Below are 22,517 nucleotides of genomic sequence, written 5' to 3' on the forward strand. Positions count from 1 at the left end.
AAATCAAATTTCCTTCTTCGTACACAAACGTATATGGAAATTTGTTTTATGCGAGTGTGATTGGATCGTCCGTGCACAGTAACTGACCTTCTGTGTATGAGTGGCTTCGTTACATATACAAAATTGAGGGAAATTTTAATTTTAAGTTTTTTTTACAATTTAATTTTCTACGGTAAAGAACACGTGGCAGACTTTGCGAGAGCGAACATGTCAACGTCATTTATCATGGTTTAATGCACATATACAGCATTATATATATATATATATATATATATATATATATATTTATATAAAAGTCTGGTACAACATATACATATATATCACACTAGGATTTTTTTTGTTCACGCCCCCGCCAACGTCAAGGCCAACCGCTATCACTTCGATGTCACAATGGTCCTAGCGCTAATTTAGAATTCTAGCTAACTAGTACCGCGACCAGTTTATGTATCGACCACACGTATATCATAAATTTTACGATTCTTTACAAGTAAATTCCCAAAGGAATGGCCGAAGAAAAAAGAGAAATGAAGAATGAAGTAGACGCGGAATTTCATAGTTCAAAAATATACACGTGGGGTTTTGACATTTGGATCCAAGTATATGAAGTAGTAGTATAGTAGACTCGATTGATACGAATCGAAAAACGATACAGAAGTACGAAGTATCAAATCGAAATAATCTAAAATTAATTATAACGGAGAACAGAGTACGCTCTCTTGCGTGTCATTGACGTGTATTATTATGATCGATAGCCGGAACGACACTTCAAGTATGTGGGCGTTGGCACTTGACGTGACCTGTCACCTTCGAATTCCGTTTCATTTCTCGATTTGATTTAAAATCTAAAATAGGAGTACAGTGATGTATTTTTTTTTAATCAGGACAATCGTTCGCCGAGCAATATCCATCCGCATATCATCGCTCGCGACTTCAATAAGTTGACGAATTGGTCGTGCAAATAACTGATATATAAAGAGAGAACAATTGCGCGTATATCGAATTTATAGCGACCGTTACGCATGCATAATCAAGTGTGAATCATGGAATTGTCGCGCGAGAATTGCGAAACTCAGTTCTATTCTACGTGTCACGTGCGCAAGCCATTTTTTTCTTTTTGCGGTGCTGGTTCCGGTTGAATTTATTACGCGACTTATTTATTAATGCTACGTAGCAGTAGGTTACAGTTGTAATGCAAATAAGCCGCGTATATAGGAAGAACAATTCAAGTTCTTTCTATATTTACATCTCTTTATTAAGAATTCGTAGTGACAGGGAAGTCTGTAAAAAATATTTTTCGTCGCGAATGAATATTTACAAACAAGCGCATATGCGTTCGAGAGATGTTAATTATTAATTTTTTTCTGCGATGAACATAAACCATGTTTATCTAAAAATATTGTCAGAATATTCACCGAAAAAATTGTATTTTTAGCTCCAAGAGGACCCTCTTAATTTAAAAAATTTCTCTAAATTTTAGTATATTTTTTCTGAAAATAATAAATTAAGAATATCATCTTAAATTAAGAGGATCCTCTTGGCGCTATTTTTCGGTGTTGCGATATTTTTGCTCGATTTTATTTCTCGTCTGAGAGCTCAACGGTTGATTTATTAATTTATTTCATTCGTCTATCATTCATCATATTTAATTTTGTTTGATCGCGTCGATGATGCGACAATAAGAATATTTAATCGAAAGTGAAAAAAATGTCTGTTGAACAATTTTCGCTCTCATCAGCGATTGCCATAAGATTTTCAGCTGAATTTTGCAATTATTCTTCGAAATCGGGATCAGCCGATCACGTATCCGCATTATTACACAGAGAGGAGGCACTCTCGGTATACATTCGATCTCCTATAGAGAGGCTTCCTTCTCTCAAGGGTAAGGAAAGGTGTCGCCTGCCAAGCGTTTGCGCATGGTTCATTGTCGGTTGCACAACAATGAACTCTAACGAGGGTAAGCCTATCACGGGCCTGTGCTCACGAGGCATTCGATTCCCTTTCAGTCCTTTCTTCTTCAGGTTTACCGACACGTACGTGTCGTTTAATATCGATTTACGATCTTATTTCTATATATTTTTTTCTTATCTCCATACGTGCACGTGACGCTTTAAAACGGGTTCTTTGTGCGTACAGAATTGATTACACGCTAATAGGAATAATTAATCAGATATTGAAGTTACGAGTCGATATTATTATGACATTGTGAATTATTACGCACGTATGATAATATATTTAATTTATCAAAAAATTACCATTTTTTTGTATCCTTTATAATATATATAAATTACGTAAATCTATTTTATCGTATTGTAAGCATTTCCTCAAATTGAAATTCTGCGAAATTAACGCGGACGCGATTTATTAATATAAGATTGTTAGAACTTCTAAGTATCTGCGCACATCTCCTTTGTTTTAGATAATCTTTAAATAAGCTTGAATAAATAATATTGCGATGTCTCGCACGAATAACGTAGAGGCGATTCTAAAGATGTCAAGATTACTATTGCGCAATTGTACACATCGAAGGCAAATAGACGAACAGAAAAGCATTAGTTGCGTAATGTCAAATGGAATCAAACTCGAAGAAAATGACGTAGAGGAGCGTCAGTCAATAGGCGATTTTCGAATAAAATCGGATCGAAGAGAATAATTTTCTTATACAGGGTGTATCTAAATAAGTGAGAAACATTTTCGGAGGTGATTTCTTGTCGAAAATTAAGGGAGTTTTTTTTATATAAACATGTACTTTTTATATATCTCCCCGAGAAGTTATTCTTTTCTAAAGAGGGAGGTAAAAATTAAGTTTTTTATTTTTTTTCTTCAATTTCAGACAAATAAAAAAAATGAAACAAAAAATATCCACCAAGTTTGAGAAATTTGAGATTACTTTAGAAAATTTTTTTTTATTTAATTACTTTAGAAAAGTGTAATTCCTCAGGAAGGGATATAAGAATATATAAACGAAAAACTTTTCGCACTTATTTAGATACACTTTGTACGAGTATATACACATTTAGGTTTCCTACGCTTATTTGCATTTATTGCACCGAGTGACGCATACAATTACGCCTTACCGGGAAAAATTGAATCGTGGATTTTACCCCGGAAGAGCGAGCGTGACTTATGTGTCGTATTTATTTTTAGCCTGTGATTATAGGCATTAACTAAAGTGCATACATAATTCTATATCTGTCATATATATATATCACACCGGTTGTTTTACAAGAATTTTCGATAAGTTCTTGAAAAAAAAGTCGGTCGCGTTGAGAGAATTAAATGGGGAAGCAAAGAGATAATTAAACCCTATTTGAATAAATTAATGGAAAAAATATGAAAATATCGCTCTGCCTCGGAAAAGAAAACTATCTATATATTAGAATTAAAATTAAGTATCGATTACTCCGATCCGATATTAACGAAAGGACGATTGGATCTATACTCTTCTCATTCTTCTTCATTCACAGCGCTGTATAAAAATGTTGATACCGAGAAACGTAATTGAATGATCGAGTGCTGAAGAAACTCGGTTTGATTAGAAATTACAGATATAATTCATCGTTAAAGACGAGAGAGGAGAGTCGCGCGTTCGCGAAACATGAAGAAATAATAATGATCGAAAGTAAAGCGCGAGATAAGAGAGCGCAGAAAGTCATTAAATTAATGACCCCTCGCGGCTATAAAAAATCGAAGGTACTCGAAATTAAAGGTAGGGATCACCGAGAGAGAGAGAGAGAGAGAGAGGGCGAGATGAAAAGAGAAAGAGAGACAACTCGGGAAGGGATATACACGTAGCGTAAAAGTAAGAGAACCCACACCGAGCTCGCGCTTTACTCGCTTACGATATACGATCGAGGGACACTTCTCTTTATTCTCGTTCTATCAGTGTGCACAGCTTGGTTAAAAAGTCATCTCCTCCTTCAGTCGTCGTTCGCAGATGCGACCGATGCTGCATCATCGAGCCGCATCCGCGAACCGCAAACTTGAATCCAAGTGCGCGTTTCTTATTCTCTCTTCCTTTTTCGTCTCCCTTTTTCCTCTCTTTAATTGCTCAATTTTTTCGATTAATTGCCGAGCGATTGCGACATTTCGGAACGGCTCTTCGTGTACGCGAAGTGAAAGTAGGAACGGGCCCCGGATGGATCTTTAATGCATTCTGGATCGGTTTGTCCCTCGCGAGTTACGGCATGTAAAAGTGTGCGGTGTTAATGCCAGGTAAGATGATTATGCCATCTCATTTGCATATTCGAGAATTACGACCAATTTTCTTTTTCACTATTTGCATTCATTTACATAAGTCAATCATAATTATATATTATAATTATATATATTAATTATATAGCTCAGATCTTGTAGATAAATGATTGTTAATTCTCTTGTAATTAGCCGTGTAATTTTATCTCTTTTATTTAATAAGATGAAATTTTACAAATTAATTTTATATTTATATATATCTTATTACATTAAAAGATAAAATTAAGGATATTTATTATTCGCGCGTGTAAAAAATCTCGCCGGCGTATTAAATCTGAGTTGAGGCATGCAGTTGAGAGGAACCTGAATAAAATGAATGCGATTAACTCTCGAATTAATTTATTTGGATACTCTAAAATATATTGTAATATTAATATATAGGGAAGGAATTACAGAGGGTGAAAAATTCACGAATTTTTCGTAGGGATCATTTTCTTTCTGCGCTGCTCTCGGACGGATGTTTCGTAAAAAATAGAGAGTGTTTCGGCAAGATAGGATAGTCTGCTTTTACCTTTAGTGAAAACCGTTTTGCATATTCGACTGGGAACCCGGTAATCCCGGTGGGCGAAAGTGACGAGCGGCCAAACTCGTTCGACTTTCCAAATCAATTTCGTCGCTTGGCCAGACCCGTTGGTCGTAACAATTACTATTTTATTAACGTTCTGCGTTACAATAGATCGGGTCAGTCGAACTTTCTGCATTTAAAAAACGAGACGGAATTATTTTAAAAGACGAGATAAATTTTTTGCGAAGAGGAAGAGAAAAAATAAAATGCTGGAATTATAAGCAGACTTTGCATGTGTATACATATATATGTCATTATATGTAATTGTAAATATGTAATTATGATTCACAACACGATCATTATTACTTCAATTTTGTTGGTATGAAAAAATACGACATAATTAGACCGTTTTAATCATTTTTATTCTTGTCTGTACATACTTGTTGAGAATCATTCGCAGACAATTTCGAAGCGCAGAAATTATATTTTTATTTTATTGATTTTACTTTCATTCTTTGATTTAAATTTTAATTTACGCTTGTTGTCCTTTTTTACGCATTATATATATCAAATTATCAACACACATCTTTTAACTACTTAATCCGGGACGCGGAGCACTTTCTACGGACGAGTGACTCAACGAATGAGAGTTCGTTATTCTCCCTTCGTACGAAGGAGATAGTGAGCACTCAAAATCGTGATCGAGATCCGAATTAATAATTTTTTTTTCAAACAATGAATACCTGAAAAATTAGCTACGCGACAATTTTAACTCGCTATTTTACTTTTAACGAGAGACGATTAGGATCAAGATTCTTCTATTTAACTGGACATATTTATGATTTAACAATAATAAAATTTTTATCAATGCTTTCGATGATGACAAAAATATCTTACTCAATATAATATTATAATTCCGATATGTTTCTGATCATATATGCTTTCTGTAAGAGAAGCAAAGAGAAACGGTGACTAATAAGAATTCGTCACGTTCAATATCCAGATCAATTTTGCGACTGATCATGCCGCTGCATCGACGTCATTGATCGAACAAGAGACAGATTTGCCAAGCAATTTGAAGGCGATCAATCACGCGTCTAGGAAGCGGAACCGATTCGACATGATTGCGACCAGGGGTGTGTCTTTACTCCGGACAATCCCCTTGTCCTTGGAACTCATGCCAAAGTCATCAATGACTCTATCATGATCTCCGCGACGAGGAAACGAATCTGTCCTACGCCGGATCGGAGTTAACAATTAACGACGCAGCCTTTCGAAAGATTTGTCGTCGAAGGACGAAGTCTTGGAGGAGTCTGGAGATTATCTGGAGCTCGCAACATTTCGAAATGGCATTGGTGAATTTTAGTCTGCCCTATCAGTCGGCGACGATGGCGCCGTTTCTGTACACAGGAGGACACACGACAGTCAACAATCTCGGCTTGAACACCGTTTTACCTTCAGGATCTGTACCGAGTTACAACGAGCCCTACTCACCACCGCTCAAATATCATCAGCATCGACGTCAACCTGTTCAGCAAAGAAGTCCGGAGATCTATGCGGAACACGTTTCTTTCTCGTCGACGCAGGATACTCGTTACACGGGATATAATCAGGACTTTAGAAGAACGCAACCCAGGTTGCAGCAGCAACAGATGAGACCGCCTCCTTCTTCTTCATCATTTCAGCAACAGCAGCAGCAACAACAACATTCTCCATCGCACGAACCGATTAAGTCCAGAATAGAGGAACAGGAGAATTATCCAGAAAGACTTCACAGGTAAATAGAGAGAGAGAGATATTTCCTTTGTTCTTCTCTTTTCTTCCTTGGTTTGTCGAGAATTTTTTAAGCTCTGTAAATTTCTTGGAGTGGAACCTCACTCCAAAAGAGTGAGATTCCACTCATCCAAAAAATTTAGAGAGTATAATCCAGAGTTGAGTAATAACTAGTTAATTAGTTAAAAGGTGAAATGTTAATAACTTTTAACTTAGCTTAGTTAATTTAAAATGTATTAATTTTTCACTTTAACTAACTAGTTATTTATTTTGATCTTAAACTTATTCATTTTTTCCTAAGTTACATTTTTTTATCTCCGAATACCATTATTGTTTTTTTATAAGTTATAAACGTGTATTATATTTAAATTAAAGTATTATATTAATTTTTATGTTTATCTGTCATCAATTGTAATTACCAAAAAATATATTTCTATATAAACATCAAAATTTCTTTGTTATTTGTTATAAATTTTGAAAGAGTTAACAAACAATAAAATTCTAATTTGATATAAATAATGTTTTTAAAAATTAACTTTTGATTGAACTTTAATTAATTCAATCTTAACTTAACTTTAACCGAGTTAATTTTTTGTTCGTGCAACCTTTAACTTAATTAAATTAATTTTATAAGCAACTAACTTTAACTTAACTTAATTTTAAAAAATCGTTAACTTACCCAACCCTCATATAATCTATTGACGTTGATTTAAATTGTCTAAAGTTACACGAGGGTGAACGGCGGAAGTTCCGTCGGTCCGGATGCCAAAACTTCGGTCCATGCAGTGTTGGACTACGACGATGATTTCGATGATTATTACGACGACGAAGATCAGAACATCCCAACGAACGCGCATGTCACACCTATCCAAGGTCCGATCTTTCTGAAAAATGGTTCCGTTCCTGTGGTACCACTCTATTCGTATCCTCAGCTAAATAATGGGACATTCGTACAGATACCGGTGAGTTTAATGTTTCTATTTTTCTATTTTCTCTCTGATCAATATGATGATATCGATGTCATGCAATAAGCGATTATAAATGAGATATAAAATATAATTAATTATAAAATTAATATAGCAATAAGACCGAATCTATCTATATAAGAATAAAGGGACTTATAAAAAGACTCCTATTAATTATAATTAATTATATGAAGTATAAATTTAAATGAAATGTACAGTATGGATGATTATTAGTTGTCTGATTGAATAAGAAAAATGATTCTCGATGATACGTGATGATACAAAAGGTAACGCGACCGTGGCTATAAAGGGACTTTCAAAGTCTATAGCAATGCGTGACATTTCCCGCATAAAGCACCCATGACCCCGGAGTATCTTCGTCAGAGAATCAACAAGAATGTACAATCGGACAGATGCATACACCTGTCTGAAGCGTTTCGCGCGAATCCCTTTTACCTGTCTCTCCAGTTATTTCCATCTTCATTCAAGCCTCCTACAACGACTCCTCTTTACGGAGTGTCGTCCGAGGTCGCGAAAGAATATCTTGAGGTCAACCATCATACTGACATTGAGATATGGTAAACCACGTCGACTTTGTATTATTTATGGGTTATCGTCGAACTTATCGATTCTCTGCGATTTTCCGATCGAAACTATCCAACTATCGCAAAGAAATTAATGATGACGAAATCGAGATAATTTTGAATTAAATTATACGCACATTTCCAATAATTGTGTACAGAAAATCAGAATCTAATCTGTATCGAAACGGAGAGAGAATGGATTCGAGCGTACACGATTGATAGTGAAATAAACCGTACGTTTACAACACTACGTGATATGTATCGATGATCAGCTAACGCGATTAATTAATATTCTGAACGCTCTCGATCGTTCATTAGTCGCGCGAATAAATTAGGAATCATTATTCATTTATTATCTTATATATTATTCGCGAACGAGATTTTACATTTGACATTTCGTTATAGTATGACAGGGTTGGGTAATAACTAGTTAATTAGTTAAAAATTAAAGAAAAAGTGAATAACTTGTAATTTAGCTCAGTTAATTTAAAATGTATTAATTTTTAACTCCAAGTAATTATTTTTGATTTTCAACTTATTAACTTTTTTCCTAAGTTAAATGTTTTTTTATCTCTGAGTACCATATTATTGTTTTTTCATAAGTTATAAACGTATGATTTTTTTTTAAATTAAAGTATTATTAATTTGTATGTTCATTTGTAATTACCAAAAAATATACTTCTATATAATTAACAAATAAAATTCTAATTTAATATAAATGTTTTTAAAAATTAACTTTTGATTTAACTTCAGTTGATTTAATCTTACTTTAATTTGAGTTAATTTTTCGTACATACAACTTTTAACTTAACTAAATTAATTTTATAAGCAACTGTAATAACTTCAATTTAACTTGGTTTAAAAAAATCATTAACTTATCCAATCTTATACTATGATGATATAGCGTACTAATCATTTACGAAAAAATCAATTAGTCGAATGGTCCAGCTGAGGAATCGATAACGCTCGAAAGAAATTCGAAAGTGCCACTTTGCGAGAGATCTTCCGCGGAGCGAAATATTAAAATAAAACGGTCGGCTAAGAACTCGACAGAGATTATGCGTAAATCATTCGCGAGTGTTGCGAATGTCCTTATTTGTGAGATTCGCGAAGGAAGACGAGAGTCCACCGACGTGGACTACCGAAATTTCTTCGTTCTTGCGACACGCGACCTCGTCATCATAAGTGCCCACACTTATCGTAGGCTGTTCGCAGCAGTTTCTTAGACAATTTATTATCTTTCACGACATTTCAATTTTTTCTTATTTTTTTTTATTTTATTTCCATAAAGACATTGTCTGAAGTCTCTATATATAAGATTATATCGAGAGTAAAAATTTCTGAAAATTTTTGTGTCAATTTTCCATTTACTTTTTTTCGAAAAATATTTATTTTATAATAAATATTTTTTATGGAATTTATATATATTCTCTGTTGGGCGATTTCTCTTATAAATTTAGGCGCGTTGTTCGAAGGAATCCGAAGTGAATTAAAATATTTTTTGCGACTTTTATGTCAACACTTGTCATAAATATTCACGCACTCCGTATTTACGCTCTAATTCGCCTTTCTCTTTCTATTAAAATGTTTAAAAAAAAACTCGAAGAAATCTAATTTTTATATACATATAGAGATAATAATTGACTCACTCAGCTTCCTCGCATTGAATGAGTCATTTCTTGTGGGCAATGCACTGCGTCGTAATCAACGTCAGAATTCTCTCGTATTATGAATGACGCCTACTAAATGCTCATTGGAAGTTGAATTGAAAGTAAATGTAGGAAGGCGATCTTTAATTAATGCCGATTTCCGGTATAGATAAATACGCAGAAAAAAATGCTCGCTCTGGCGCGAAATATTTTTCTCATAGCAAACTTCATTAGTTTAAACAGCAAAAAGACTTGTGAAGAATACTAAATTTGCTGACAATTCAATCAGCATTCAGTAAGCATCATGTATAACATATAATGCAATACTGTTTGCTTCGACAGCAAACTTGTCTTTTAAAAACAGATTTATGCGATAAGATTAGCATAAGCTTTGTTTAATTGCCTAATTGAGTTGCTGTCACAGCAAAATTCCTTTTCTTCGCTGTCTTATTATAAAACTACGCGTTGTATTTGTAATTAATAATTATAGATATTGATAAATTTCAATTTGCGCACAGATACTCTGGACTGCACTTTCGGTAGCGTTAGGTGTTGAATTGAGGGGAGATTTGGTACGAGGTGTACCATGCATCAAAAGATATCATCAGCTGTTTTGTCCAACCGCCGGAAACACATATCCAATGTGAGTATAAACAATTTTATTTTATTTATTTCGAATAAATATCTAAGTTTATAATCATCATAAAGCATGGTAAAGAAATTGTTAACGTAATATCTATCGTTATTTAATGAAAATCAATTGTTACAGAGAACGGATAGAGCGTTTTATTGATGAAAATAAAGCGCTGATGAAAAGGATGTACGGCGACTTCGAGATGAAGCCAGGATACGGATCGAACGAACCTGGGCATCGCACTAGAACACGAAGAAAAAGTAGAGACACACGGAGACACGATATTCCGGATGGTGGACCTAATGATGAGTTACATGCAGAGGGTGAAATCGACGAAGAGTATTTCAACAGAAATAGAAATACCAGACAATCCTTCGGGAAAAATCGCAACACAGAGAGTGGCAGGTAAAGATTATAGGAATCGAAAAGCTCTTCTGACATTATTATATTAATCAGTACGTTTCATTGTTATATATCATTATCCTTTTTTTGTGGCATCTTAGCTCAACAAGATCCATTCCCAGATAGCCGCAGTAATTATTATGACATCAAAATGCATCATTTGATGGATCAAAATGATGTCATAATAATTACTGTGGCTATCTGGGTTATTATATATCATGCTATATTTATCTCTGTTTCTCTCTGCCTCTCCCTCTTTTTCTCATAAAACAGATTAATAGAAAATAAAATAATGAAAAAAAAAGATATTGCAAATACAATGGATAACGGGATAATGATTGCAGAGTTGATGCGTGCGAATCAAAGGTTGAGATCGTGACGCCCTATTGGGCAAGTAACAGCGCCGGAAAAATTCGCGCTATTGTAAATACTCAACATTTCGAGCAGGCTATACATCAGGAAGTATGCTCGTAAGTAGAACTGCATTCAATATAATTCTCTGCCAAATTTAAATTGATAAATTAATATTTTTTAATGAAAAAAGAACCGTATTTTTGACAGAAAAACGCAAACAAATCGATGCAGCGGAGACTGCGGATGCGAGCAGAAGTACAAATGGCATAGGTTGCTCGCCTACGATCCAGACAACGATTGTAAAGGTATATTTATGGATTGGTTCCTCTTTCCCTCGTGTTGTGTTTGTAGATGTGATCCAGTCAGCAACAATAAATTCTCTTCGTCACGTGGGCGAAATTGACATGTGTCGCATGCACTAGCGGATCCTGATATTGATAATGGGAGGGGTTTCTGCAAAATTATTTAATTAATATTTTTTGTTCCATGTTTAGCTATTATTCTAGGATCAACGATGAATTTTTTTAATTTGGGGTTTTAATCCCAAACCCTCCCCAGGATCTGCTAGTGATCGCGTGAAAGAATACGTGCCATGCAAACTGCAACGGTTCATTCTCAGTGCATTATTCAGACAATTACCTAGTGATTTGTGATAGAAATTGTGCAACAGATAGGTGCGACTTATCGTTTTAATTTGAAAAATTGCTAAAAGATTTTTATAGCATTCAAAAATTTACAAGAAATATATCTACATCTTTTTGTTGATAATTCTAATTAATTTGATTGATGAATTAATTTTGAATTTAATCTATTCTCTCTTTCTTTTTCTCTGACATTTATATAACTTAATTGTTCAGCTATATTTTTTCACACAATTGCGAGTTTTCCTTCTATGCTTTATCGTAGCCCATTAAAACAATATAATTGCTATTATTTTCCGGATTGATAAAATTGTTACTATATTGAAAAACGTTGTTGCATAACTATAATGATACAATGTTTTTTTTAATGACAAATGCAAAGCAAAATAAAGAAAAACTATCGTATTTTTATGTATTAAATATCATACTTACGTATGATTGAGTCAGCTTGGTTGAAAAAATCTAGCCCCAATCTCAGCCAACAATTTATATATCAAACTGAGAAAGCGCAATAAATACAAACGCGACAAAAATCATTTATTTAAAACATTTCGATATATATAATATTATTAAATTGCAAATTAATACTATTATCTAGTAACAATAAATTGATTTCTTTATGTGAAGCATTTATGCCTTATTTTTTTATGACGAGATCAACTGATAAATCGTATCGTATGCCTAATTAAGTTAATAGAAAAAGAATCTAAAAAATTAAATTGGAAATGGTTTTATATAAGGCGTAGCATAGAAATTTTCGTAATTTACAGTTTATTTATAAGTAGAAAATAAATGTCTTATTTTTATAGAATTTTTCTGATAATTGTCGGCTATTACAAAAAATAATAAAGTGTCAGTATATACAGACAGCATTTATAGTTCCATAAATGAAATGACAATGCGCACGAGGCGCGTACAAATGTGCCTGCATTAATTTTATTTTTAAGCGCTCTTTCAGGACGACTCTCTTAAAATAGTTTCTTACTTTTTACAGATTTTGCGTAAAATGTAGCGATTACATTTTAATTAAGATACATGTACAATCTCTCGCGCGAGAAAAATATACATGAATCTAATTGTAAGAGAATTTCGAATGAAGAATATTATTATTATATTATTATATATAAGAAAGAATGTTAATATGTTGGCCAGTCCCCTTTGAGAACACATTCGTTTATTATTCTAATTGCTGGACGGATACCTGATAAGTTTTCGTCTTTATCGTCTCGTCTTTCATTATTATATACTTAAGGTAACTGTTGTGACAAAAATAGAGGAAACGCTTATTATACGTCTCGAGGTAATATCTACTTAGAACGAAACAAGGTTGAACCAATGGAGATAACACGTAACGACGATGAGTCTAATTTGTTCTACATAGCGTAATTATCAAAGGCGTCGTTTCGCGAGAACGCTGGAATTAAAGTGACAAGTGCAAGATGTACTTTACAGAACATACAGAGCTTAAAGTCGCGTAAATTTTTTTTTTAAGAAAAAAAAAACATTCTTCATAAAAGAAATCAACGATGTGATAATTATGTTACATTCTTTATTTTGTACTTACAACAATAATAACTAGTGAACCAATATTACTCGTAAGAATCGCGCGCTTATTTTAGCCATAATTTTTTCGTTTCAGAAAAATAATTGCACTACATCGAGTGACATTATATGTATATTTATATATAGAACACATTTTTCTCTCTCTTTTATATCTATACTTTTATTTACATATCTTTCAGATCGAAGAACCATCGGAAAATAATAATCAGTCCGCAGAGAAAAAGTTGTTAGTCACAAATTGACAACATTAAGTATTCGTAGCTATATCGTGCGAAAGTTTTCTTTCCTTTTTATTAGCTACTGACACATCTAATAAAAAAATCGATACGTAATCTAATTGATTGTCGCCCGTTAAATATTAAAGTATCCCATATTTCGATTGTTGCAAGAAGACGTAAGCGAAGGATATCAGCGCGCCGATATAAAGCAATCGTGTCGCAGACGCATCTGTCGCGGAATTGCATAAATCGGTGCTGCAGATGTGGCAGGATTCGATTACGTCGCGTCCTGGCTGTGTCATGGTGTTACCGCATAGGCCATCGGTAACTTCGAGCTCATCGTGATACGGAGTGGAGCATTGACGTATGACAATTCGTTCGCCGTATTCTAAAAAATAGTCAATTAATCGTTTTTTTTTTATATTAAACACAAATTAATCGGGCGTGTTTTTATTGTTTTTTTTTCATACACGAACTTCCGTAATTATATTTATCGCAAAGTACTCGCGATTAACTAAAATTTTATTTCTCTCTTTGAAGAGTGAACTTTGTATGTGCATATTAGTTTTTATTTTGAAAAAAAATGACAAAAAAAACCAATGATTTTTTTCGAAAAAAATGTTGCGCGCACAAATCGTATCACGTCGTATTTTTCCGTATCAACGAGTGCGTTGTTGATTTAATAGCATAAGATTGTCGCTTACGTAATTTTTCACATTCAAGTAATAATCATGTTGGCTATTTCGCATATTACACACATATATCTCTCACGCTAGAATTCTGTTAAATTAACGTTCGATGTGCTACCTTGAATTTATGAAACTCTCGTGAAACTATGCAATGACAAATTTAACAACATACAAGGAAGTGTATAATCCTGACTGTACGTTTTATGACACATCGACTGAATCTTTTTTTAAGAAACGGTAGTTGATTGCAGAGTTGAAACACGAGTCATCAACTAATCAAAATAATTAATTGAATCAACTTTATCAATTAAAGGAAGATAATATTGTGTCACTGCATACTTGAATCAAACACAATGTTTAATTAAATTTTAAAGCGCTAAGATGAAGAAAAAGAAATATAATGTGCCAATTATATATTTAATTTTCTATTTTTTTTGCTGTAATTTACTACTCGAACAACACATTATTCCGAATGAAATTAATGAACAAAATTAATCAAATTCGCGGTGAAGAGTAGAGTTTTTCCTATCGTAGGTGTGGTCTCGACCTTGTTAATGCCTAATTATCATCGTCATTTACATACACGCCGTATGATTCAACGGCGGTGTACATTACCACGTCGTCACACTTAAAATAGAAAGGATACAGCGCATCAAAAGTGCAATTTAAGCTCCATTTCGTAATACGTCATCCTCCTAAGAAATAAGCAGAGATGCGCGTTGCAAGATCTGTCCATCTTGCATTCGCAGAGAAAAATTCGTTCTGTTTTTCGCGTGTTTTTCTAGCATATGCATATTTATACACACGCATGACGATTATGAAAAAGTTGTGTAATTTTGCATAAAAAAGATTTAAAAAAAACGAAAAGCAAAACAACATTTTACTTGTAAACTTCCCAGATAGCACAGCGAATTCAAAAAGAATTTATTTGTATGTCACCAATTTTGAATTCTTTTTCAAATATACATATAGAATTTATTTTATAAAGTAATAACATTTTATAACATTTTATAAAATGAATTCTATATGTATTTGAAAAAGGACTCAAAATTGGTGACATACAAATGAATTCTTTTTGAATTCGCTGTGCTATCTGAATTTGGTCTCTATTATATATATTTTAAAGTTAAAATTTAAAAAGACCTTATTAAAGACCACTAGAATATTTAATAAATAGACATTTGTTACATAAATTTTTATATTAATATTGCACTGTTAATATTGAAATAAACAATTTTACCTCGTTTGACCATCTTGCGGCAAATAGCTTTCGTGGTGCCGTAGTGACCCGTATCGCAGGTTCTGATATGAAATGCAGCTTGATGGTCTGTGGTGTTCATAGGATCAGCACACATGGCATTTACATTGGACGAGCAGACCCAGCAACGCAAGGCCGAACCTAGACGAAAAAAAAAATTAATTTATTTCGTGGTTTTCGAGTTCTATGCGTCAAGGACAAAACAGAACGTGAGATTTTACAAAATATGTCGTTCTACTCTCGCGTAAAAAAGATGTCAGATACATATCTCGTAGAAATTTGATAGGAACAAAATTACAATTAAAATCACGGAAGAAATATCTGCGCAATACACTATGACGGAAAACAGGCGTGATTAAGAAGTGACGTAATGCTGAGTAACAGTCTATATTAGTAGTGCACTCTAGAGTGCATAACTATATAACACAGTCGGATTTCTGCCATTGTAAAAACTAAAGCGCGACGCAATATCCAACTTGAGAGGGAAATATTATATATAGAAGGAAATAAATGTCATGAGAAGTTACGATCTGAAATATAGTTAGAACATGTACATAGTATATTCATATTCAAGTTTTGTAATATATGAATATTAACACTCTCTGTGTATATATTATGCAGAATGAATCAGCAAACTGTTCATCTTTGATTACTCACAAGCTGTTTGTTGAAAAAATTTGTTTCAAAAACTAATGTCACATGATATCAAAGGGGACGTATCAACTCCCTTGATATTAATAACAATTTTTTTTATTTTTTTATCTATTTTATTTTTCAATATATAAGGAAGCACAAAAAGGCCAAAAGATATCTTACAAATATTAAAAGGACCATATGTCTTTCTTTATACTTTTTTAAGAACGTATACTGTCTGGAAATTAATTTAAGTTTTTTAAATAAAACTCAACATTTCACTTTAAAATTAAAAAAAATATCGAATGTTGAATAAAAAGTACTAAAATGCATACAATCAAAAGTCAATATAATTATATTAAAATAATTGTTGATTTATATAATTAATACTCGAAATGTTATTCATTACGTTCAATGCAAGTGCGTGATTAATCGAAGGAAAAATCGCGATTAAGGAATAAAAAATTTTAGTTAATGAATTCTAGATCTAGAAAATGATATACCTTAATACTTTATTTTTTATTCAGTATTCCATTCTTTCAAATTTTGAAATAAAATGTTGAGTATTATGAAAAAACAAAATAGCAAAAATCTAACTATTTTTTGATCTCTTGTAATTTTTTAAATATTTTTTATACAACAAAAAGAAATATATTTAAAATTATCCAACTTAAGTTCTACTCAAGTAACTCATCTTGTATATATATGTGCATGCGAGTGCGGCGCACTCATATACAAACACATACACAACAATATATATACATAATGTTAGGATATATTACAATAATATGCAACTTGAGAGAAATAAATTATATTATAATTTCTTAAATTAAAAAAAATATATATTTTATTATATATATATTTATAAAGTTTCACTTATTTCTTATTCAAGAGAATTGTAAACATTATTATATATACAGGGTATCCAATAATTCGCGGCCCACCTTAAATGGGCAGATAGAGCATGTTAAACTAAATAGAAAAGTCCTATATCATTTTGCGAAATTCGCAATAATTATTGAGTTATTTATTAAAATATCTAAGTGAATAAGCGAGTGATATCACTGGTGTTCTGCTATGGGAGTTATCTAATCGAGAGGTGAACAATATGTAACAGCGCCGAAAAGTAAAATGATACGTTTGATACTTAACGACATATAACAAATAATATTTTAATTAATAACTCAATAATTATTGCAAATTTAGCAAAATGGTATAAGGCTTTTCTATTCAGTTTAACGTGCTCTACCTGTTCACAAAAGATGGTCCGCGAATTATCGGACACTCTGTATGAAATAGACCAGATTTGTAAGAAAAATAAATGTATAATGTTATATAATATCATGCACATAATAATAATATGTACATAAAATAATAAGCATAATATGTAACATATATATAAATTATGCAAAATTTAAGTGATTAAGCGAGAGAATTTGTGACTATAGTATTTTAAATATTTTCAATATTTGTAAAATAAAAAAATCGAGAGAGCTGTTCAAAATAGCTGATATTTTGCAGTTTTTATTTCCAAAATAAATCTCTCTTCAGATTTTGCACTCTGTTATTAACATTTACCTTTGCACGGAGCACTAGGACTCACCTGATGTTACAAAAAGGGCCACCCCGAAAATCAACATCGCTGCTCGCTCGTTGGAAATCATTTTGGAAATTAAAATGCAACTGCTTGAAATCACACAAAAAAAATTAGGAATCTACGAAGGATGGAAATGCCGCTCTCGAAAATGATGAAAGATTCGGATGACCGTTTGGAAACTGCCAATACCAAACGGTGTCCAGTCTGATACTGAGGAACCAACACCCTCTTTACCAAGAGCACTTGTCTCTTCCTCTCCCTCCAGTCTTCTGTCTGTGTTTCTCTTGCTCAGTCTGCCAATCGCTATAATATATGTCTCTCCTTTTTGCATTAACGTGTGGTTCCTTTTTATGAGAGATATAATGAGTGCACAAATTTTTATAGTATGTCAGTACATTACGTAAGTATCCTACGCAAGATAATGAGTAGAATTTTAGCATATCTTATAAGTTAATATTTTTTCAATTGGTCTTTTTTAGTGAGAGATATCTATTTGTGACGATTCAAGAATTGTTTTATTTGTTTTTTGTTCTAAATATTCCGCGTAAAATCAAGGAAGCTTTGTTAAAATATAAAAATCCATTCTACATTCGATTTTACATACATATTTTTCTGGACAATTTTTAACTTGATGTTGCAAAATTGTGTCCTGCCGACTGATTAAGAGGGGTCAGGAAAGCATTTAACCCTGTTGAACACTACCGACCTCACTTTGGTATTTGACCTATTCACCTTGGTAATCACTTCTGCGGCGTTCATTCATCCGTCTGATGTACATATGCGTGTGTCACACACAAAGTAAATGTTTATTGTTGTAGAGAAACCCTTCTAGAAATTTTATCACTAGTAACGCCAATTAATCACTTATTTCGAGTACTTAAATTACTATGATATACAATTCAAGTACTCGAAATAAGTGATTAATTGGCGTTACTATGATATAATGATACATTTCTATAAAGGAAGACGAATTCAGAAAGTCTATGTCTCATTCGACGATTAGTGTTCCAATTATAAAACTGTTTAACCTTCAACAAAATATCTCTTCCGGTCAGGTATATTGAATAAATTACTTAAACTTCGAGTAAAGAAAAAAATTTCGTAGGTTTTTAATTTGTGATATTTATAATATTATATGCAGAGTATTAATAATAAATATATATATATATATATATATATATATATATATATATATATTATGTACATATAATAATATACGATTTTAAGAGAAAAGAGAGAAAAATAGAATATATATATATATATATATTTCTTAAATAAAGAATCTCTTATCATTTCTCTGTGTAACTTTTCTTCTATTGTACCCTGAATTAAAAATATGAAATATTAGTAAAATGAAGATAGGTTGATATACGGGACCATGTAACAGATGGTATTACCTTCAAACATTCAAGCTCTAATAATTAACATAAATTCATGCTCGCGATATCGTATTATATATAAGTTCATATTTTATATTATTTTAAGATAATTATAAAATATGAATATTTCAGGACATTTTATATGTATATATATATATATATATATATATATAAAATGTCCTGAAATATTCATATTTTATAATTATCTTAAAATAATATAAAATATGAACTTATATATAATACGATATCGCGAGCATGAATTTATGTTAATTATTAGAGCTTGAATGTTTGAAGGTAATACCATCTGTTACATGGTCCCGTATATCAACCTATATTCATTTTACTAATATTTCATATTTTTAATTCAGGGTACAATAGAAGAAAAGTTACACAGAGAAATGATAAGAGATTCTTTATTTAAGAAATAAATATATATATTTTTAATTATTTTAATTATTTGATTATTTTAATAATTTTTATATATTTTTTTACCTACATCACGTTTCTCGTAAACATAATTCGTTGACGTGCATATTTAAGCAGCTTACTTTAAAATGATTGTACCATTAAGTTAATTGCATGATTAAGCGCATCCTTATATATCCATATATTATATATAGTGTGTTCCGGTGTAGCCAGTATTATTTGTCCAATTGTCAAAAACTGCTTTTATTTTGCAGGTATGTAAAATTATTTGTTTATATTTTTAAAAGAACATTTGCAAGAGGAAAGTTATGATTGCATCTCAACATAACAAATAATAGTTTTTTCTTAGTTATATATATATTAATAAATTTATATAAAAATATGTAATAAACGCATTCTCCCTACCTCGTTATCTTTTTATATATTTAATCGAGTTTCAAAGATCGCTTCTGTCGCGTTTTCAGAAGCAAGAACAGACATTTCAGAACTTGTAATAATTTCTTATTAATATATGATTACATAAGTATAAAACCTTAAAGTCAATATACGCACAACTCTTACAAAATTTTATTATCTGCACGCATTTTTCACGTTAATATCCACGACGAAATAATTACGACAAATCCGAGGTACCATTTTGACAGCAGATTAAATAATCCTTTACCATTGCAGGCGTTTTTCTTGCAAAAATAACACTCGATATTCGAATGCGGAAAACTGTCTCCGTAATTGCAGTATTTGTTTACTTGGCGTGATAATATGCAGGCTCGTACTGTTACTAAAATATTTCTATCTGCAATATTAAATTACATATTTCGATATTTCAATTTTGCGCCAAACTGCTTTTTATTGCATTCAAAAATAATGTATTATTATTTCAATATATTTTATATATATCAGATTAAAATGTCTACTGCATTAAAAATATATATGCTACAATAATTGATTTTATATAAATATATATGTATTATTTCAATATTTCATATATCAGATTAAAATAAATGTCTATATACGTACACAATACGATACTTTTGAGACAATGATAAGATTCGTTCCGAGGACAGGCAACCAGGTCAAAAGCACCAGGCGTATAAGGATCATTGCAATCTCCTTTATGCCCTTGTCTTAAATCCGTGTTGCATTCATAACACCATAAATGTTCCTCTTTCGAATGACAGGCTGGAACATATATATATTTTTTAATATTTATTAAAATCCTTTTCTTGCATTAATTGCGCGCTATCTTTATTTGAAAAAAATGAGAGAAAAGTAACAAAATAAATAAAACTTTATTTGATGCGATTGACAAATTATAGAGAACGAGTATATACATATATATACATACGTATATATTCAATAGAAAAATTAACGTGCACGCAAAAGCGTAATATATATAATAGCAAGAATGAGGCATAATTCAAATATATATATATATATATATATGAACGAACAATTCCACGATTCTCTTATTTCCGCTATTTTATAATCTCTATATTATATATACACATATATGCAATAATGAAAATAACACGTACTATAAAATTTATTAACTATATACTTACTCACGTGCAAAAAGCCAGATACTATAATTACGAATGAGAGGAGTTTGATCGCGCTGTACATTTTTCAAAGATCTCTCGTCGACTTATATACATACCAGTTCTCCTCGTGAGATATCTTATCTATGATAATCAAATGGATGGCGAGACGTGATGCGAATATGGTTGACAGCACATAATGAGTGAGAACACATAGATCATTATTACGAATGAAAATTATAATAAATTTTATAAATAATAATTGCATGTTTTTATTTTTATTTACATTTTTGCAGTTCAAACTTGTAGACCTAAGAATGCGAGGAATTCTTGGAATGATTTCGAATAATTATTAAAATATATACATATAAATATATATAATTAGTATAATTATAGGTAATAGCTCTCAATTGATTATATTTTATTCCTATTATTTTGCCAATTCTTTAAATTCAAATTTCTGTGATTTAAAAATAAATCGATAATATAGATTCGTTTGAATCACGTGATTTATCAATTGTTGGTATGTATTTTTACGTCATTCACACGCACATGTATATAATTTCACGAACGGGAAACTCCGCGTGGAAACCGTTCTCACGTTGCTTTTCGAGAAATATTATCGAAATAATATTTCATAGCAAAGTTATAGAATATCACTCTCTAGGAAAATAATATAGTCCTAAAGTGTCGAAAATATACAACTGTTTACATGGATACGTTACAGTTAAGAAATGTACTTAAGTTTAATTATGAATCAATCAGATATAACCATAATACACTGTTCTCGTATAATACAATTATTTTATTATAATATCAAAAAATAGCGACATCAATTTTCAGTAAATCTGTTTTCAGTAGTTGAAAGACTTTCTTGTCCTCTACAATCAAATATCCGAGACGTGTTTCAAAAAATGTGCAAATACTTTCCTCAGTCGAGAAATCACCTCTGATGAAGTAAGTATTTTTACAATTGTTAATGATATTATATTACATTACTGGAGATAAATATATATTTAATATTTATCCCTGAAATTGCAGGATCTTTGCATAAATAATTGTGCGCAGAAATACATTCACGCAAATCATAAAATAATGGAGATATTTGTGGAGGTACAGCCTATAATGGTACGTAGAAGAATGGAAGAAGTAAACTCGACTCAAGCAGCATTAGAAGCACAAAATCAGCAAGTGGAACAAAATCCACAATGATGCTGGTATCAATTATTTGTGATATATTTAACAGTCTTCAAGTATGTTTCAATTAGCTTCATAATAGATTATAAAGTTTTATCGAGTACATATAAATATATGTATAAAGTAATATTTTAAAACATTTTACATATGTATATATAAACAAATTCAGGAGAAACTACATTCTATGTATATGTATTTCCTCCTGTATACCTTATTCATTTGTATATAGTTATTTAAACAAGAAATTCTTCATATGTGATC

At 31.7% G+C, this 22,517-nt stretch overlaps 4 protein-coding genes across 4 annotated transcripts; 2 read left to right on the top strand and 2 right to left on the bottom strand.

Moving 5' to 3' along the window:
• The first annotated feature begins 2,615 nt into the window (after positions 1-2,615).
• On the top strand, positions 2,616-13,529 carry spz3 (Spaetzle domain-containing protein 3). The gene is made up of 7 exons (XM_029302902.2): positions 2,616-4,212; positions 5,760-6,533; positions 7,254-7,491; positions 10,246-10,370; positions 10,497-10,766; positions 11,108-11,233; positions 11,325-13,529. Exons 2-7 carry the CDS (start codon positions 6,103-6,105, stop codon positions 11,518-11,520), a joined length of 1,386 nt encoding a protein of 461 aa, XP_029158735.1. The 5' UTR covers positions 2,616-4,212; positions 5,760-6,102; the 3' UTR covers positions 11,521-13,529.
• LOC114931016 (uncharacterized) lies at positions 13,288-17,934 on the bottom strand. Its single transcript, XM_029302912.2, has 3 exons — positions 17,723-17,934; positions 15,469-15,627; positions 13,288-13,927 (listed from the first exon to the last, which is right to left on the bottom strand). The coding sequence occupies exons 1-3, from the start codon at positions 17,781-17,783 to the stop codon at positions 13,680-13,682; spliced, it is 468 nt and encodes a 155-aa protein (XP_029158745.1). The 5' UTR covers positions 17,784-17,934; the 3' UTR covers positions 13,288-13,679.
• A 1,620-nt stretch (positions 17,935-19,554) lies between these two features.
• On the bottom strand, positions 19,555-21,424 carry LOC114931018 (uncharacterized). The gene is made up of 3 exons (XM_029302927.2): positions 21,084-21,424; positions 20,539-20,700; positions 19,555-20,314 (listed from the first exon to the last, which is right to left on the bottom strand). Exons 1-3 carry the CDS (start codon positions 21,142-21,144, stop codon positions 20,109-20,111), a joined length of 429 nt encoding a protein of 142 aa, XP_029158760.1. The 5' UTR covers positions 21,145-21,424; the 3' UTR covers positions 19,555-20,108.
• Positions 21,425-21,601: 177 nt separating this feature from the next.
• Positions 21,602-22,470, top strand: LOC114931025 (mitochondrial import inner membrane translocase subunit Tim10 B). Its single transcript, XM_029302939.2, has 3 exons — positions 21,602-21,795; positions 21,921-22,016; positions 22,101-22,470. Exons 1-3 carry the CDS (start codon positions 21,772-21,774, stop codon positions 22,269-22,271), a joined length of 291 nt encoding a protein of 96 aa, XP_029158772.1. The 5' UTR covers positions 21,602-21,771; the 3' UTR covers positions 22,272-22,470.
• Positions 22,471-22,517: the final 47 nt, after the last annotated feature.

The sequence above is a fragment of the Nylanderia fulva genome, unplaced genomic scaffold, assembly GCF_048542155.1.
Source record: "Nylanderia fulva isolate GAGA-0341 unplaced genomic scaffold, ASM4854215v1 Scaffold38, whole genome shotgun sequence".
In the NCBI taxonomy this organism is placed as follows: Eukaryota; Metazoa; Arthropoda; class Insecta; order Hymenoptera; family Formicidae; genus Nylanderia; species Nylanderia fulva.

What these genes read in the sequence shown, in the direction of transcription:
- LOC114931025 (XM_029302939.2), top strand. Translation starts at nt 21,772, where the DNA reads ATGGATACGTTACAGTTAAGAAAT. An exon ending in ATACGTTACAGTTAAGAAAT is followed by an intron (nt 21,796 to 21,920) that starts GTACTTAAGTTT and finishes TGTTTTCAGTAG; the next exon opens with TTGAAAGACTTTCTTGTCCT. An exon ending in GAGAAATCACCTCTGATGAA is followed by an intron (nt 22,017 to 22,100) that starts GTAAGTATTTTT and finishes CTGAAATTGCAG; the next exon opens with GATCTTTGCATAAATAATTG.
- LOC114931018 (XM_029302927.2), bottom strand. Translation starts at nt 21,144, where the DNA reads ATGTACAGCGCGATCAAACTCCTCTCATTCGTAATTATAGTATCTGGC. An exon ending in ATCTGGCTTTTTGCACGTGA is followed by an intron (nt 20,701 to 21,083) that starts GTAAGTATATAG and finishes TATATGTTCCAG; the next exon opens with CCTGTCATTCGAAAGAGGAA. An exon ending in TCTCAAAAGTATCGTATTGT is followed by an intron (nt 20,315 to 20,538) that starts GTACGTATATAG and finishes TTAATATTGCAG; the next exon opens with ATAGAAATATTTTAGTAACA.
- spz3 (XM_029302902.2), top strand. Translation starts at nt 6,103, where the DNA reads ATGGCATTGGTGAATTTTAGTCTGCCCTATCAGTCGGCGACGATGGCG. An exon ending in GCCGGAAACACATATCCAAT is followed by an intron (nt 10,371 to 10,496) that starts GTGAGTATAAAC and finishes CAATTGTTACAG; the next exon opens with AGAACGGATAGAGCGTTTTA. An exon ending in CGCAACACAGAGAGTGGCAG is followed by an intron (nt 10,767 to 11,107) that starts GTAAAGATTATA and finishes TAATGATTGCAG; the next exon opens with AGTTGATGCGTGCGAATCAA.
- LOC114931016 (XM_029302912.2), bottom strand. Translation starts at nt 17,783, where the DNA reads ATGATTTCCAACGAGCGAGCAGCGATGTTGATTTTCGGGGTGGCCCTT. An exon ending in GGCCCTTTTTGTAACATCAG is followed by an intron (nt 15,628 to 17,722) that starts GTGAGTCCTAGT and finishes TTTTTCGTCTAG; the next exon opens with GTTCGGCCTTGCGTTGCTGG. An exon ending in CCGCAAGATGGTCAAACGAG is followed by an intron (nt 13,928 to 15,468) that starts GTAAAATTGTTT and finishes ACTATTTTTTAG; the next exon opens with AATACGGCGAACGAATTGTC.